The following is a 15488-nucleotide window of genomic DNA, read 5'->3' on the forward strand; positions in this document are numbered from 1 at the left end:
TGTGACTTGATGTATTAGTCTTGGACTCGGTGGGTATCTGTGTCTTAAGTTTTAATGTATTAGTCTTGGACTAGGTGGGTATCTGTGTCTTGTCTGATATAACCAATCTTTTACATTCATCATCAGGTGGACATAAAAATTTACGACTCATATAGAGTATTACCAAATGAATTTATCCAAGAGCCTTTCGAAACTAGACAGTACAAAAAGAAATACTGCACTATGTCTACACATTGATGTTTAAAAATACAGGTGTACATGTAAACAATAAATATTTATAAGAATACCATTTTAAAAGAAAAATCTACTTTAACATTGATGATTTCTAAATTTTATATTTGAAAGAAAAAAAACTTAGAACACAACGGCAGTGCGGTGAATAAAGTCAACCTTAAGGGATGTCTAAAACTGTAGTTAGCCCTTTAATCTCCGTTTAGATGCTATTTAGTAAAGCGTCAACATGTCTACATTTTCTTTCCAAAATAGTTTCAATAGCACCTAGTCATTGCTACTGATCAAACACTGGCATATATATTATCCTTATCTTTGATGACAAGAACTATCCATATTTTATTTTTTGGTGAAACATTCCACAGTTTTCAACAACTCTGCCCCTTCAATTGTATACTCTCTTTGTTTTTATGTTCTTAAAGCAATAGCTATAGTTCAACAAAACTGACAGTATTATGTATGTATATGCTTATCTACAGCAAAAAATTTCAGTAGCTGAGACCATAAAATTTTAGTCGTTGAGACCATAAAATTTAAGTAGCTGGGCGTTAATTTTGTTTTCATAAGTTATAGTAGTTTGAGTTGTATCTCTTATAACCTACAGTTCATCTTAGGAAAGAATAATTTAAACAAGGAGAACATGAGAACATTTCCCGCCTACGCCACAAGGGAGGCTACACACGGTGTTACAACTCAGTGCCAAAGACGTCATCAAACATAAATCTGAGCTTGGACGACTGATTGGAGCGCCTCCTGTAGTGCTTCAAGAACTGACGATCTGTGTAGCAGTCGTAGTACTTGAGCTGGAAGGAAGTGACGCTCTCGTTCTCACTTCGCACGTCGTCCACGGTGCTGTTGGGCCGGGACTCGATTTTGACTTGACCTGCTGACTTGATGTACAGGGCATCGTTCACGACTGGGTTCGGATCTAAGGTTGGCAGAAATAGAAATCAACATGAGTCAAAGCCAGCGATGTGGAATCAAAGTATCATGGATGTAATGAGCTAAATACTGGTATCGATAAAATGACGGAAAAGTATCGAATTCTTTTGGCTCTTCGATGACGCAGAAAGTGTTTTTTACTGTACATATTATTACATTACTGCATATACATCGGGCGTCCGAGGGAAAATCGGTGGTGTTATAAAAAACAAACCGCGGACTATTTTCCCATTCATTTAAAAAACAAACAAACCGTGGTGTGTATAGCTCTTCCGCGAAAGTCGGACCTGTGAAAGTCAAGGGACCAGTGTAGCTGTTGTTTCATTTTAATATCTTTTTGTTTTGTTACGTAAAAAGTTTTCAGACCCCTCCCCCTTGTAACAAATCGTATCAAATGTGTATACCCCACTTTCCCTTAGCCGTTACGTAATATAAGAACGATGTAGGTATCAGTTTGCTTGACGTCATTTAGCGCATTCGTTTCAAGCCTAAGTTACATACAAATTTACTTTTGTTAAGAAACGGTGCAAACGCTTTCATAAATGCCATGTCGCACAGACTGGATTCACGTCAGAAAGGTTGGTGTGGTGGATAAGTCCACAGCATGAGGCCGGTCGTCATTAAAAATATTTTTAATTTGAATAATTTCCAATATGTTCCTTATGTTATCTATTTCCTATTACAGATAGAAAGGTATCATTGATAGTAATGAGAAATCTTATGTAAGTTACTGCAACTGAAGTTAGCTCCCGATTTAATACCATCTTGAGAAATCTTCTGCAAATGAATGTCACATATGTCTCAAGTTCAAGGTTGTTTTATTTGTATAAAAAAGTAAACAACGTGTTTACATTTCACGAAACAAACAGTAATTTTCTAACAGAAAATAGCCAAGTTATTTAAAAATAAGCAGGGATCTTTCAAATAGAGGATTCTGTTTTAACAAAGCATCAACTCACGACGTCTGACTGTCTGGTACACATTGTGTACACGTTATTTCTCCCACTTCCCATTCTCGGATCACGTTGAAACTTTGCAGAATTGCTCATTGTCCGTAACAAAACACGAGTCAATCAAAAAGTAACCAATTAAATCATTAGTAATAATTGATTTATTTTGTTTGATTTTGAAAAAAGGTAAAAAAAAACAAACGCTCAGTAATGACAACTATGGCTGTAAATGGCATTTCTTTCACTTATAAACTTTTTTTTAAAAGTAATTTTTAAATAATTTGCTTGTTTTCCTGTATATTGGAGAAGCTTATTTTAGAGAGTATATAAATACGTGGAAGGCAGTAAACCAGATCAGTCAATCAGTTTCAAGCTTCAAGTTCAGTCTACTTTTGTGAATCTATTATTGAAATTAAGTTCTATTTTATCTTAACAGTGTGTGCTTTTTATGATTATTTACTTTAAGAATGAAATTGTTATATTTTGGAAAGAGAAACTCTGTTATTTCTCCACTCATATAACATTCCCCAGCATACATCGCATTAACCTTCCGAAATTATAAAGACGTATTCACTATGATATTCCACTGTAACACTGAAGTTAGCGCCTGACTTCCGATCATCATTAAAAACATCATCATTATTGAAACTCCATTTGAGTGAGGGCTTGAGAGGTTTAAATCATTTCTTGCAAAAGCCCTGGACGGAAACCCGACTGTTTTCCGTGGTGCATACATGTCACAATACAGGTCGAGAATTTCTGGTTTTCCCAGAGCTGTGGAGACAGAGATCAAGTCTGGGACAGTCGAAAATAATAGGCATCGCCTCACTCTCGTGGATCATCGTTAAAATAAAGGCTCTCAAAACAATACATCCTGCAAATAGTTGAGCTATTTCACAACACGAGGACCACACCAATGCTAGACTTTGATTTACCTGCACTGGAATCATTAGAAGTCTTGAGGTTTCGAGCTGATAAGAAAAAAACATTGGGAATTAAATGAAACAAACATAGTGGATAGTATCGATCTTGCTTTGTCTGTGATAATGGCATGAAAAGACGTAGAATGATGTTTTATGATATACACAATAGTACATACAGTGTAATAGTATGTAGTAGTTTATGTTATTAACTTGTATAGGGTTATAACATTTTGGAATTTTTAAAATGTTTCTTTAATAGCGATGGCTGGCAGTTCTTCGATACGCTTCAGTAGTTCGGTTCAAAACGATGAAGGGAATTTAGAAATCTCGTAACGTAAAAATATGACAGTATAAAAACAAAACAAGTACAAAGAGTACAAAGAGAGTTTGAAACTCAGAAGACTCCCCCCCCCCCTCCATCCCCCATCCCACAGGTAGGTAAAAAGGCAGGTTTCAATATTTTCATCACGAATATAATAAACTGGGAACTACAAACTTTCAACAATCACAAAACCTTTCTTGTACATACAAAGCAGAGGTGTTCGGGACGAAAGTGTAGCTGACATGATTGTATTGTTTAGCCGGTTGATGGTATGATACGCAGTGAACGGAGATAATGATGTTATTACTATTATTAGTAGATTGTTAATATTCCTATCTATTCAATGAACTGATTGTTGAAAATATGATGACGCTTGAGCCTGGTCTAAAGGATATTATTAATATGATCATCTATTTAATGACTTGTAAAGGGCCAATCACTCATTCCAGGCCTAAGAACGAACGAATGCCTTTATTTTGGTGAAGTATCTGAAAGGGTTTTAGCTGCTGGAGTTCAAGAATAAAACAACTTTGTGTAAATTGTTATTAGCTTTGCAAGCTGCAAAATATCATGAAATTGAATTTTCAAAACCTTTTTTTAGTATTTGACATAGGCCTACATGACATAAACATTAAAAATTAATAAAAAAAAATTAAGGAGTTGAGGGGATGAGTGGTAAAACGCTTAGCTTCCAAACCGGGGTGACGGGTTCAAATCCTTGTGTAGACTAGGAGTTTTAGTTTCGGGATCCTAAGGGTGCCCCTGACTCCACCCAGCTCTAATGGGTACCTGGCATTAGTTGGGGAAAATTAAAGACGGTTGCTCGTTGTACTGGCCACATAACACCCTTGTAAACTGTGGGCCAGAAACAGATGACTTTTATGCATATTGGAAAGTCTGAAAGAGGAACGTAACTTTACTTTACTTTTTTAAGGGAGGGATTTAAAAGGGTAACTTTAATATGAATGGATTTCAATCAGTTGTTTTCATAATCTAGATTTTTGTAACAGCGTTGAACATAATAACAATAATAATAATAATAATAATAGGCCTAGTAATGATAAAGAAAAAGTCCTACCTCCACAGCAGCCCATTTTTATCCACATCATACAAGTTGACGATTTGTGACAACGTCATAGATGTTTCCTGTGTGTTTAATGTCATAGATGTTTCCGGTGTGTTTAATGTCATAGATGTTTCCTGGATGTATAATGTCATATTTTTTTTTTGTAGGCTTTTATACAAATTTTTTTTTTCCAAACAATACACACTTACATATGCTAGTATATAAGACCGAAAAAAAAACAACTCACGTTTTAAAAATTGTATGAATTAAAAAAACAAACTTTTAAAAGTATATAGTGCTCAGGCTTATAGAATAGACGAGGCAGTGTTTTTATAAAGCTCATTCTGTGTGTCCGTCTTTCTTGTCTGTTTGTCTGACCAAAAGTTTGTACATGCCATTTCTCCGACACCCAATCTCAGATCAAGCTGAAATTTTGCACAATTATTTCTTTCACCTGACAATACAAGAATCAATTTAAAAATTAACCATTTAGTTAATTAACTATTGGTAATTAGTAGCTTTGTTTGAGGAAAGAAATAGTACTGAAGCGGTGGTATAAGCTGAATTAGTCCCCTTTTATATTAGGCTGCCGTCTGAGGAGTAGTGAACACAAACAATAGATAAATACACAATCTTCCATATTTATAAACTCATCGTTAGCAGAGTGCTTATCGCGTTGGTTTGAAAAGGTCATCCCCCCCCTTTTTTTTTTTTAAATACAGTTAAAAAGCGATCACCCAGATACCCCGTTCTATCTCCCCCTTTTCAACTGGTCCAAACTGTCTCGAATCGATACTATGACCTAATTCTACCTCTTTCCAGACACTGGGGTCAGGTCAAGGAAGCTGAAGAAGAAACACGTGTTAATTATAATCATCCAATCAGGAAAAGAGGTCAGAAAAAAACAACGCATATGTCAGTTTCTAGAAGGTCATAGTTAATAAAATATTTAGAAGTTCTTATGATTCTAGAAAATACGGTTTAGAAAAGTATAAATTGGGGGAAAGCAAGTTAATTGGGGTCCTTGCATTCTTAAATAGTTGCGGGTCCACTGGTTGAAGTTAAAGTAGTAGGCCTATCATTAAGTTGCTTCAGTATAAGTTATAGCAGTTAAAGTTGTAGGGTATTAGTAGAAAGTTGAATATTATCAAGATATTTAAGTCAAGTTGTTGTTGAATTGAAAATGTCATCTGTTTCTGTGGCCTACGGTTAACGAGGGTGTCATGTGCTAGCACAACGACCAACCGCCTTTACTTTTCCCAACTAATGACAGGTTAGAGCAGGGTTTACTCACAGGCGCCCAATGATCCCGAAATAAAATAAAAAATCCCAGTCTTCACCAGGATTCGAACACGGGACCCATAAGCCAAGCGCTTATTTACCGCTCAGCCACCGCGCCTCCGGTTTATGACATTTACCAATTATTATCATATTTTACAATGCAATTTGAACAAAATTAGAAACACTTCAAACAGACATAACATCACCAGAACATGTTTCCTTCGTTAGACTTTTAGACGAAAACGGGATAACATTAAGCTGTGTTATTCAAGCTGGTTGGTGGCCTCTGCCCCAGACGGAACCCCAGGCAGAACGGACCTCATTCACCAATCGTAAACAAACAAAATTTACCCACGTGATTCTATATATCTTCTATACAAATTAAGTAATCCATAAAGGCTGTCACGTGATACGTGTTTTTAATTGTTTTATCAATATTATGAAGTGGCTAAATGTGTTTATTTACGATTGGTGAATGAGGTCCATTGAGATAAGAATATGAGATGAGAAGGGCTAATTCTAGAAGATGTAGATCTAATAAAGTAATGTAATTAATGTGAATATCCCCAGCTACAGGCTGCAGATAGATCTTCTTACTTATCACTTTACGTATAACGTTTCAATAATTCATTATATATTTTTTGTGCACTATATATCGTATTCCTTTGTATAGATAGATCTAGCTTATTATTATTACCGTCAAGACTTTACCACTGTGTAACCATTTTGTATTTTATATTTTTTTGAACATTTAGAATATTTACTGTTTTGCGTCATCGTAATATGCACTTATATTTAAAAGTGCACACCACAGACCTATATACACATCTACAAAGAAGTAAAACCTTGTCACTGTTCTCAGCTTATATCTTCTCTTAAATCTATTTCATGGACATGAAAATATATAGATACTATACTACTTTTGGCTCTATTATTATCACTTTTGCGTTCTGTATGCGCTCTGGACTGTTTTAGTGATAGTCTCGGGTTCGAAGTCTGCTCGCCGCCACCCTCCGATGCTCTTCGGGAGGTTTGCCGCATTGCGCTGGGATGTGATAATCTTCAATTCAGAAGGGACATCGGAAACATGTCAAACAATTTTAAGTCATGTTGTGCCCATCAATCAAGGGCAATCAATTCCCTCAACCCAGCAAAACTCAGTTGAGATGCTAAAATGTGTATAGCTTACAGTGCAAGTGTTAAAACAACGTATTTATATTTCAAATATGACAGAAACCTGTTCACGTTTGGGCCTTACTAGCCTAAGCATCTGCCTTACTCACCTGATACGCGTCTGTTGCGATCTTTTTTTTTTTTATTTTGCCATGGACGATTCCTTCTTTTTTTTTTCACTTATTTATAATAATAATAATAATAATAATAATAATAATAATAAAAGGCCCACGAATAACGCTCCCCCATGCATTCCATTGGCCACCGAATACTAGTATCTATTACTTTGTATTGGACCTGCCAGTAAATTTAAGTCTTAGTTCTCCCACACCTTCCCAAACTCGATGACTATTCTTTTGTTGATAAACCTTTGATAGGCTCTGATATTTTTTATGGCCTTTTTTTTAAATTACATAATGCAAATCGTAACGCTCAGATAATATTTTGGCCAGAAACCCCCATCCCCCCCCCCCCCCCCATTTTTTAAAAAATTTGCACTTTCAGTTGTGATAAGTCTTGATCTTGTAGCCTGTATGACGGCTGTCTGACTTCGACAGATTACTCAGAAGATGTTTGAGTTTCTTGTAAGGGTGTATTAGATGTGTTTAAACTACTTATGAACAAGACCTACACAGTAACAAAATGTAAGGACTAAATCAAGAACGTTAGACCATTGGATACTTAAATAGAGTTTAATGCATAAAGGCCACAGTCGAGTCTTTGTCCGTTACTAAATTTAGAAAGCCACAAGGATAGTAGAAGACGTAAATTAAGTAGCAATTGTACATAAAACACTGAACCATAATCTTTAAATACAAAAACAAAACCTAATAAAATAGGCCTACTCAGACACAAAGATAAAGGTACATTCCTCGTTCCATATGCTAGGACAAATTTGTACAAATGCTCCTTCTTCCCTAGTACTATTAGAGCATGGAATGGGTTGCCCGAGCCAGCGAGGAAAACCAGTGACTTGGCAGAATTTAAGTCATTGGTTCACATGCATGGCTAGATGCATATCATGCATGACGCATAGGACGTAATCATCTTCTTTTGTTTTGAAGTAACGTCTGTATTTTATAAGATAAGAAAGATATGGTGTCGCCTTGAATCCTTAACACCAACTGACTAATAATAACATAAATAAACTAAAACCCGCTAATTCGTGACGTCACTATAAATGTCGCGTTCAAAGTCCGTCAATTATATGGTGCGTCCCTATACTAACAAACACAATAAAACTGCATTTCAACAAATCTTTTTTTTTCGCGTGAGTTCTAGTATGTATATATTAAGCCTACGTTCAATTGGAACGGTGGGCTTTAAAACGCCTCCAGGCCTGTAAATTCTAGTTTTGTTAAGATCATTTTGCTGTATAGAACAACTAAAACTGCCATCAGGACATGAGACTGTAGAGATCTGTTGTTGGCGACCCATACCCCACTATGGATGACGGGCTAGTTGATTAGGTAAGTACGCGTTAAAGACCCTAGATTAGATTTTGTCTCTACTTAGAAACAACGTCTTTTTATTACAATATTTTAATATTGATAACATTGATAATAATTAGATTATTATTAGCCTATTTATTGAAATATGGATTTATCGATGCAATGAAAATACAACATATTTTTAGTCTATTAAAAAATAAATGAAAAAAAAAAGCATGGGGGATAATAACAGGATATGACCATCTAAATATTTTAGAGTATTCTTCCTTGCAAGTTTGTCTGTTTTTGCTCTTGACAATAGATAACGGAGACAAAGGGGCGGTGCCCTCTAGAAAAAAACTAACTATTAGTTATGGAGATCTAGATCTAGATTTAGATATCTTACCTAGAAGTTTGTGGTATATATATACATTTATTTATAGATCTAGACATAAGTCCATATAAGGTACCGGCAATTAAAGTAGATCTGAGTCTTATTATTGCCTTCAAATAGTTTAAAATGGCAAGTTTTTTCCCATTATTTAGAAAAATAACAGATAATATCTTAGGTGCTGAAGGGCCAGTATTTGATTCAAAAGGAAATTTTTACATGGTTGCACCTGAAGTAGAAAAAGAAAAAAACCCTGCTGGACAAATATTGAAAGTAGATATTTTATCAGGGACGGTATGTAAAATCACAGTTATCTAGACTGTCTAGACTAGAGTGTTTGAATGTATGTGTTAGTGTATGAGCTGAGATAAATTAAATCTTTAAAAAATAGATCTAGATAAATTAAGTTATTAAATTAAATCTACCTAGATCTAGATCTAACACTGTATGCTTTCTCTTCTTTGTTATGATTATGGGAACGACATGGCCTAAATTGTGCCTACTGCCAAAAACTCAAAATGTTCTTTGCTATGATAAAGAGATATTAATTCTAGTGTTTTTATAGTTTATATGTTGTTTCTTTTACCCTTATTAGGATAAGTTTGTGTGTGTATTAAAATCTCTATAGACCTACCATGTCTTAAAAACATTTTGAAACATGGGTAGCAACTTAAATCTCCCAACTTACTATAATCTTATACAAATTAGGAAATAACATTTATTAGAATATTTAACATTCATCAAAGAATATTCCAGTTAGGGGAATACAATCACTTGGGCTTAAAATTTAAAACAAAACTTACATTTCTGCCTTGTAATGTGGTTTGAAGGTGATAAAACAAAATGATCTCACGCTCATTGCCTGACATCCTGATGGATGCTTTTGGAACCTAAAACTTATATTTTACTTAGAGATATCTAGGATGGCTGAGCTCATGGACTGTCTTCTGGGTGGTGAACCCCTCCCACCACCATCCCCCACCTTCCTGTTGAAGGTTTGGGCTAGGATGTAATAATCAGAAGGTATAAAGGTATACCCAAATCATATAAAACAAACAAAGTTTAAGCCAAGAAGTTAGCCACTAATTTTTTTAAAATCTTTTTTTTTGTCAGACAGAAGTTCTCTGTGAGCCTGTAATCAATGGCGATGGTGGAATTCCTGCAGGTTGTCAAACAGATAAACATGGCAACATTTATGTTGCAGACATGAGATTAGGAATTTTATTGGTTCAACCCAATGGTGACTTTGAACAGGTAGGCTATTTGCTTGGCTGTAGAAATATCTTCATTTTTCCTTAATAATGGATGGCTGCCTTATTGTGTGCTAAGTGCTGTGGACTGTATTCAATAGTCTCGATGGTTCTGGGTTCAAACTGTGGTAGGGCTAGGATGTAATGATCTTTAACTCTGAAGGAACACCCAAAAACATGTAAAACAAACAAAACAATAACATTTTTAAAATAAGATATAACCTTTATTTTCTTATTCAATCCCAGTTTAGATTTTGATTATACAGGTTATTTATTTTTATTATGTAATTGGAACTTTTTTGCTCATATAATAATTTGTGTCTTTCAAAACAGTCTAATGACCAGCTGTTTAAAAATCATCCTCTGCTGGGGAGTTATATGAAGTTTTACTGTTTATGTAAAAATGGTCTCCACGAGATTTAACTTTTGAATGTAGAAAAAGAATCTCATAGTAATTAATGTCATATTGAAAAATTACAAAAAAAATTATTTGTTTAATTAGTTATCTGCTCAAGATTCTGAAGGACATAATATGCAAGGTTGCAATGATTGTGCCATGGATTATTATGGAAACCTCTGGGTCACTGCACCAGCTGGAGAGATAGCGCCAAGTCCTTATAGACGTTCATTTGAGGTTAAGTAAAACTATTGCATTACGAACATTATCGAAAATAGTTTACTTTTCAAATTGTTAAAACCTTACCATTGATTTAGTATGTAAATATGTTAAGCAATAATGATATAAAGAGTTGGGAAAAAAATTTGTACCAATAAAAAGAAATATATATATTTTGAATGATAAAATTGTTCAAAAATGGATTCATTTTTACTTGGGTGATTAGAAGTGAATATGACCTTGATTTTTTTTCAAAATAGCTTTTGCCTCAAATGTTTAAAGATATTCCTTCCATGATTATCTAAATTTATATTTTGATTAATTTTAAAATACCAAAGTTGATCAGAATAGCTTTGTTAATAATGAAATTAGCGTAAGAGAATAGCGATGATTGTTGTGATATTTTTTGGCTAAGGCTTTTTTCTAATTCAGATTTTTCATTTCATTCTGTTGTTTGTATTGATTTTTTATGTTAGACCTATTTCACGTTGATACCATGCTGTGCTCCTGTCAATCGAACATATTCCACCACAAGTCTTCATAACTTTTTGCTTAACAATCTATTTCATCTGAATTAAATATTGTCATTCATATATATAATTATTCTTGTTGGATTTATTTAATTTAAGTTTTGGTAAATTCATTTGAAGGATTTGTGTTTTGTGCATTACATTTTTTTTCGCATGTAAACATGGGTCAAGGTTAAGTCATCCACCAGCTCTTATTTGGAAATGTGACATTAAAAAATGATGTAAACTCTTTCCATGTTTTAAAGCCATTTATCATTTGTAGGGTATACAAACTGCAATTTAGTAAGGTTCAATTCAAAATAAAGTTCCTTAAAAGTATGTTAAATATTTCATCTAATAACTTATACAATTTCTTTTTTTTCCCATCTCAGGAACCATTTGGATCTATATACTGCCTCACAAAGGACAGAAAAGTAGTTCACCTTGATACTGGTATTAGGTTCCCAAATGGAATAGCTGTCATTCATGACAAGGAGGATAAACCTGTGAAACTAATAGTAGCTGAAACCCCAACAAGACTTTTGTGGTCTTATGACATTCTTGGTCCTGGATCTGTCAGAAATAAAACTGTTTGGGGTAAACTACCAGGTTTGTTGGTATTTTATTTCAAATTGCATGTTTTCCTATATAATATTATACTGATCAAACTCTAAAGCCACCATGAACACATTTAACTACCAAAGTGGGATGTCTGTTAAAATGTTCCAATGTTTTAACCCAGCTCTCATCCACTGCCATTTTGAAGTTGGTTAACGTAAATAAGTATTTGTTTGCTAGAAGATATCAATGTCTTCCATCATCCCCTGCGAGGGGAGCATTGTGGCTGAATAGTTAAATGCTTTGCTCCTAAACCTGGGATCCTGGGTTTGAATCTTGGTGAAGACTGCAATTTGAATTTCAGGTTTTTTAGGGCACCTCTGATTCCACCAAACTCTAATGGGTATCTGAATTTAGGTTGGGAAAGTTAAGGTGGTTGGTCATTTTGCTTGCCACATGCAGGGGTGTAGCTAGGAATTTTCCATCATTTGGGGGTCTGGGGGGGGGGCTTGACCTATTTGGGGACCACTGCATTTTGCGTAATATTTTATGTTAAAAAACACTCATTTGAGGGGGCTGAGGGGATTTTCAAATTCTCCCCCCTCCTCCCCCACCCTAGCTACGCCACTGGCCACATGACACCCTGCTTGTTAAGCATTGGCCATAGAAACATATGACCTTAACATCATCTGCCTCATGGATTGCAAGGCCTTAAAGGAAAACTACTTTATCATACCCTGTTGCCCTGCTAGGGGGTTTGGGATAGAACATAGTAATCTTCATTCCTTAATGAGCTAGAAACTAAATAAAAGTTTGTAGACTTGTAGAAAGGCAGATGTTTCTAAAAAAGAATACAACAATCATTCACTTTATTATAATTAACCCTCCTTATATAAAAGGTTTTAGAGATGTGTATGTTATGAGCTTTTTTTATATCTATATTTTGTTTATCCTTGCGTTAAAATTATTTATTTTTATATTTGAGAATGATAAAATTTTAGATATCACTTATCAGATTTAATAATTTTGTGAATTTCTCAGTAGTTCTTAGAAGTAGAATTTCTTTCTGTTGATTGCAGATTGTGACTGTGAGTCAGGTCCTGATGGGATGGACTTTGATGAAACTGGACACTTGCTAGTTGCCCACTGGGGCAGTGGCTACATTGAGGTCTTTCCCCCTACAGGAGGAGAGCCTGTCCAAAGAATCAAGTGCCCATTTGATAAGCCAAGCAATCTCCACTTTAAGAATAACTCTTATGAGGTCTATGTCACTGAGCACACTAACCATGGCCTGTGGAGTTTTGAATGGGAGCACAAAGGAATGGCTCAGTATTGCGATAAGCATTGAACTTGATTAATAAGAGACTCTATTTCGATCTACAGTCCAAGAAAATATTTAAAATACTAAAAAAATGCTTATATTAAGCGTAGTTGTATCAATTAATTTGGATCAATCTTGTAATTAAATTTGTAATAGATATAGATTAAAAATAATAAATCTGTGTGATTATAAATATTTTGACCAATTATGTTTGTGTAGCGCAATGTCATTCTTTTAGGCTGAGCTTTCTCAATATACTATGAACTATCACTTATCTGGAGGGGGGGGGGGGAGGAGAAAGAAGGGTGTATGTGAGTGAATGGATTTGAACTTGAGTGCTTTAGCCTTCTGAAGCCTCCTAAAGAAAATGAAAATGAGAATTACCACTGTGCAATTCAAGTGCTTATTAATATAGAAGGTTTCATAGTTATCTATTGTTAGTTTCAAACTTTAAAGCAAAGTATTAAGGGGACTAATTCAACTTATACCAGTACATCATTCAAGTACAATTTCTCCCTTGTTTGATACCAAACAAAATAATTAATTACCAATAGCTAACTAATTAATTGGTTATTTATTAAATTGAATCTTGTTTTTTTCTCCCATTTCTCCCTGTACTTTGTCTTTCTTAAGAATTTAATTAGTGTTCAACCATCACAACCTTGATGTTTCTTCTCTGACACGTTTTTGCCCTTTTTAAATAGGCTTTATCTGTTAGGATAAAAAAATCCCAAATGTTATATTTTAGCTTCAAGAACTCTTTTCCTTCAGAAATATCAGATATTGTTTTTGCATTTCTAGTACAATTTTAGTGTACTATAATATCAAATTTAAAATCAAAAATTGCTTTTTAAATATTAATAATGAAAAGGTAATTTTTATGCGTTTGAATATAATTTTTTAATTTAAAATAACTGCCATGTTATAATAAAGAAGGAAATGCTTGGCTTCTGAACCAGAGGGTCGCGGGTTTGAATCCTGGTGAAGACTTGGATTTTTAATTTTGGGATCTTTAGAGCGCCTCTGAGTCCACCCAGCTCTAATGGGCACCTGACATTAAATGGGAAGAAAAGTAAAAGCAGTTTGTCATTATGCCACAGAAACAGATGACCTTTACATCATCTGCCCTATAGACCACATTGCCTTGAAAGGGTACTCCATAACAAGGAGCACTTTAACAAATATTACAATTTTTATTATACTATAAAACATATTTGATACCCCTAAAAGATTGTAATGACTAAGCAACTTAGTCTTAATAAAATGAACTCACTTTTTCACTACTGTCATATTTATTGGAGTAGTGAAAGAATGCCAGAAGGCAGTAGAGGGTTATTAATATACTTTTATATTGTTGCTCTTCACTCAATACACTGTTCAACAATGCCCATGACTTTTGTAAGATTGTTAGCCTTAAATTGGATTTAAAGTACATGGAAGACCCTCTGCTTGTGCAATCTTCATTGTTAAAGAGAAATTTTTAAATATTCAAATTTATTATTAATTTAGTAATGCCTATTTTGCATTTTTTTGTCTGTGATTTGAAGACAGATTTTTCTTTGTTTTTTTTTTTTAATAATATTTTTTTCCATTAATTAATTTCTATAATCAATTTTAAACTTTCATTTTTATAAAAAATCATAACCAAATTTACATTATAGATACAGGTTGTTGTTTTTTTGGGTATGTTTTAAGCTTATTTTTATTTATTTGAAAACTGTTTACATTAAGTTGTTTATAATAATAATAATACATAAACATTTTTTAGATAATAACAAATTATTGCAAGGCTTTTAATTAGTTTTGTCTTCAAAATTCTGGCAGTGTTTTGTGATGGTTTTTATCAAATTTTGAAAGAAATTGCCTACAATATTGTCCTGATATACTTTTAGGAAGAATTTACTAGCCAATACCAAGTGAAAGATTTATTTCTATTGCATAAACCAGCATCTCACCTCATAGAACTGATACAAATCTTGCTATCATGTCAAGTTTTACTTAAATTGACTTAAGCATTTGTAGACATCACAAAAAAAAAAAAAAGAATCATAAGTTCATGAAAAAAATGAACTGTACAACAATTGTTGTGATAAGTAATTGTAGTTATGTTTGTTCATTAATGTGAAAAGTATTGGTGAATACATTCCAGATTTTTTTATTATTGCAATAAAATATTTCAATCTTCCATGAGTTTGGTTTTATTTGCTATAGATTCTTCAGCTCTTTGACCGAAAGATAGTACACACAAAGTTGTATAAATTATTATTGTTAATAACTTTGTTGTTGTAATATTGGTGACTTGTCATTTCATCCTTGGTCATTTGGGTGCTAGGTTTGAGTGTATGAGAGAGGACAAGCCAACCCAATCTGGCAAAGTCACTTGATGCATACACACATTGTAAAGTTAGACATTGATTAATAGCAGCATCTTAGAAGTATTGATTAACACAGGTGACCAATGGCTTATTATGAGGAGGTGAAAAATGTCTACAGTGCAGAGAAAATGTTTTTATTAGAGTAATCTG

General features: G+C 34.0%; 2 protein-coding genes across 4 annotated transcripts; one reads left to right on the forward strand and one right to left on the reverse strand.

Moving 5' to 3' along the window:
- Positions 1-154: 154 nt before the first annotated feature.
- LOC129926381 (uncharacterized) lies at positions 155-9645 on the reverse strand. 3 transcript variants are annotated; one of them, XM_056029936.1, is made up of 4 exons: positions 9513-9645; positions 4447-4568; positions 3059-3094; positions 155-1159 (listed from the first exon to the last, which is right to left on the reverse strand). In XM_056029936.1, the coding sequence occupies exons 2-4, from the start codon at positions 4475-4477 to the stop codon at positions 918-920; spliced, it is 309 nt and encodes a 102-aa protein (XP_055885911.1). In that variant the 5' UTR covers positions 4478-4568; positions 9513-9645; the 3' UTR covers positions 155-917. The 3 variants fall into 3 exon arrangements, with proteins under 3 accessions (XP_055885911.1, XP_055885909.1, XP_055885910.1); XM_056029934.1 differs by lacking the exon at positions 9513-9645 and adding an exon at positions 6413-6499; XM_056029935.1 differs by lacking the exon at positions 9513-9645 and adding an exon at positions 6313-6461.
- LOC106071115 (diisopropyl-fluorophosphatase-like) lies at positions 8623-15148 on the forward strand. The gene is made up of 5 exons (XM_013231149.2): positions 8623-9003; positions 9823-9963; positions 10462-10593; positions 11477-11693; positions 12722-15148. The coding sequence occupies exons 1-5, from the start codon at positions 8839-8841 to the stop codon at positions 12988-12990; spliced, it is 924 nt and encodes a 307-aa protein (XP_013086603.2). The 5' UTR covers positions 8623-8838; the 3' UTR covers positions 12991-15148.
- The last annotated feature ends 340 nt before the right edge of the window (positions 15149-15488 follow it).

The sequence above is a fragment of the Biomphalaria glabrata genome, chromosome 5 (genome assembly GCF_947242115.1).
Source record: "Biomphalaria glabrata chromosome 5, xgBioGlab47.1, whole genome shotgun sequence".
In the NCBI taxonomy this organism is placed as follows: domain Eukaryota; kingdom Metazoa; phylum Mollusca; class Gastropoda; family Planorbidae; genus Biomphalaria; species Biomphalaria glabrata.

What these genes read in the sequence shown, in the direction of transcription:
- LOC106071115 (XM_013231149.2), top strand. Translation starts at nt 8,839, where the DNA reads ATGGCAAGTTTTTTCCCATTATTTAGAAAAATAACAGATAATATCTTA. An exon ending in TAGATATTTTATCAGGGACG is followed by an intron (nt 9,004 to 9,822) that starts GTATGTAAAATC and finishes TTTTTTTGTCAG; the next exon opens with ACAGAAGTTCTCTGTGAGCC. An exon ending in TGTTTGGGGTAAACTACCAG is followed by an intron (nt 11,694 to 12,721) that starts GTTTGTTGGTAT and finishes TGTTGATTGCAG; the next exon opens with ATTGTGACTGTGAGTCAGGT.
- LOC129926381 (XM_056029936.1), bottom strand. Translation starts at nt 4,477, where the DNA reads ATGATGTGGATAAAAATGGGCTGCTGTGGAG. An exon ending in AAAAATGGGCTGCTGTGGAG is followed by an intron (nt 3,095 to 4,446) that starts GTAGGACTTTTT and finishes TTTTCTTATCAG; the next exon opens with CTCGAAACCTCAAGACTTCT. An exon ending in TTCTAATGATTCCAGTGCAG is followed by an intron (nt 1,160 to 3,058) that starts GTAAATCAAAGT and finishes TGCCAACCTTAG; the next exon opens with ATCCGAACCCAGTCGTGAAC.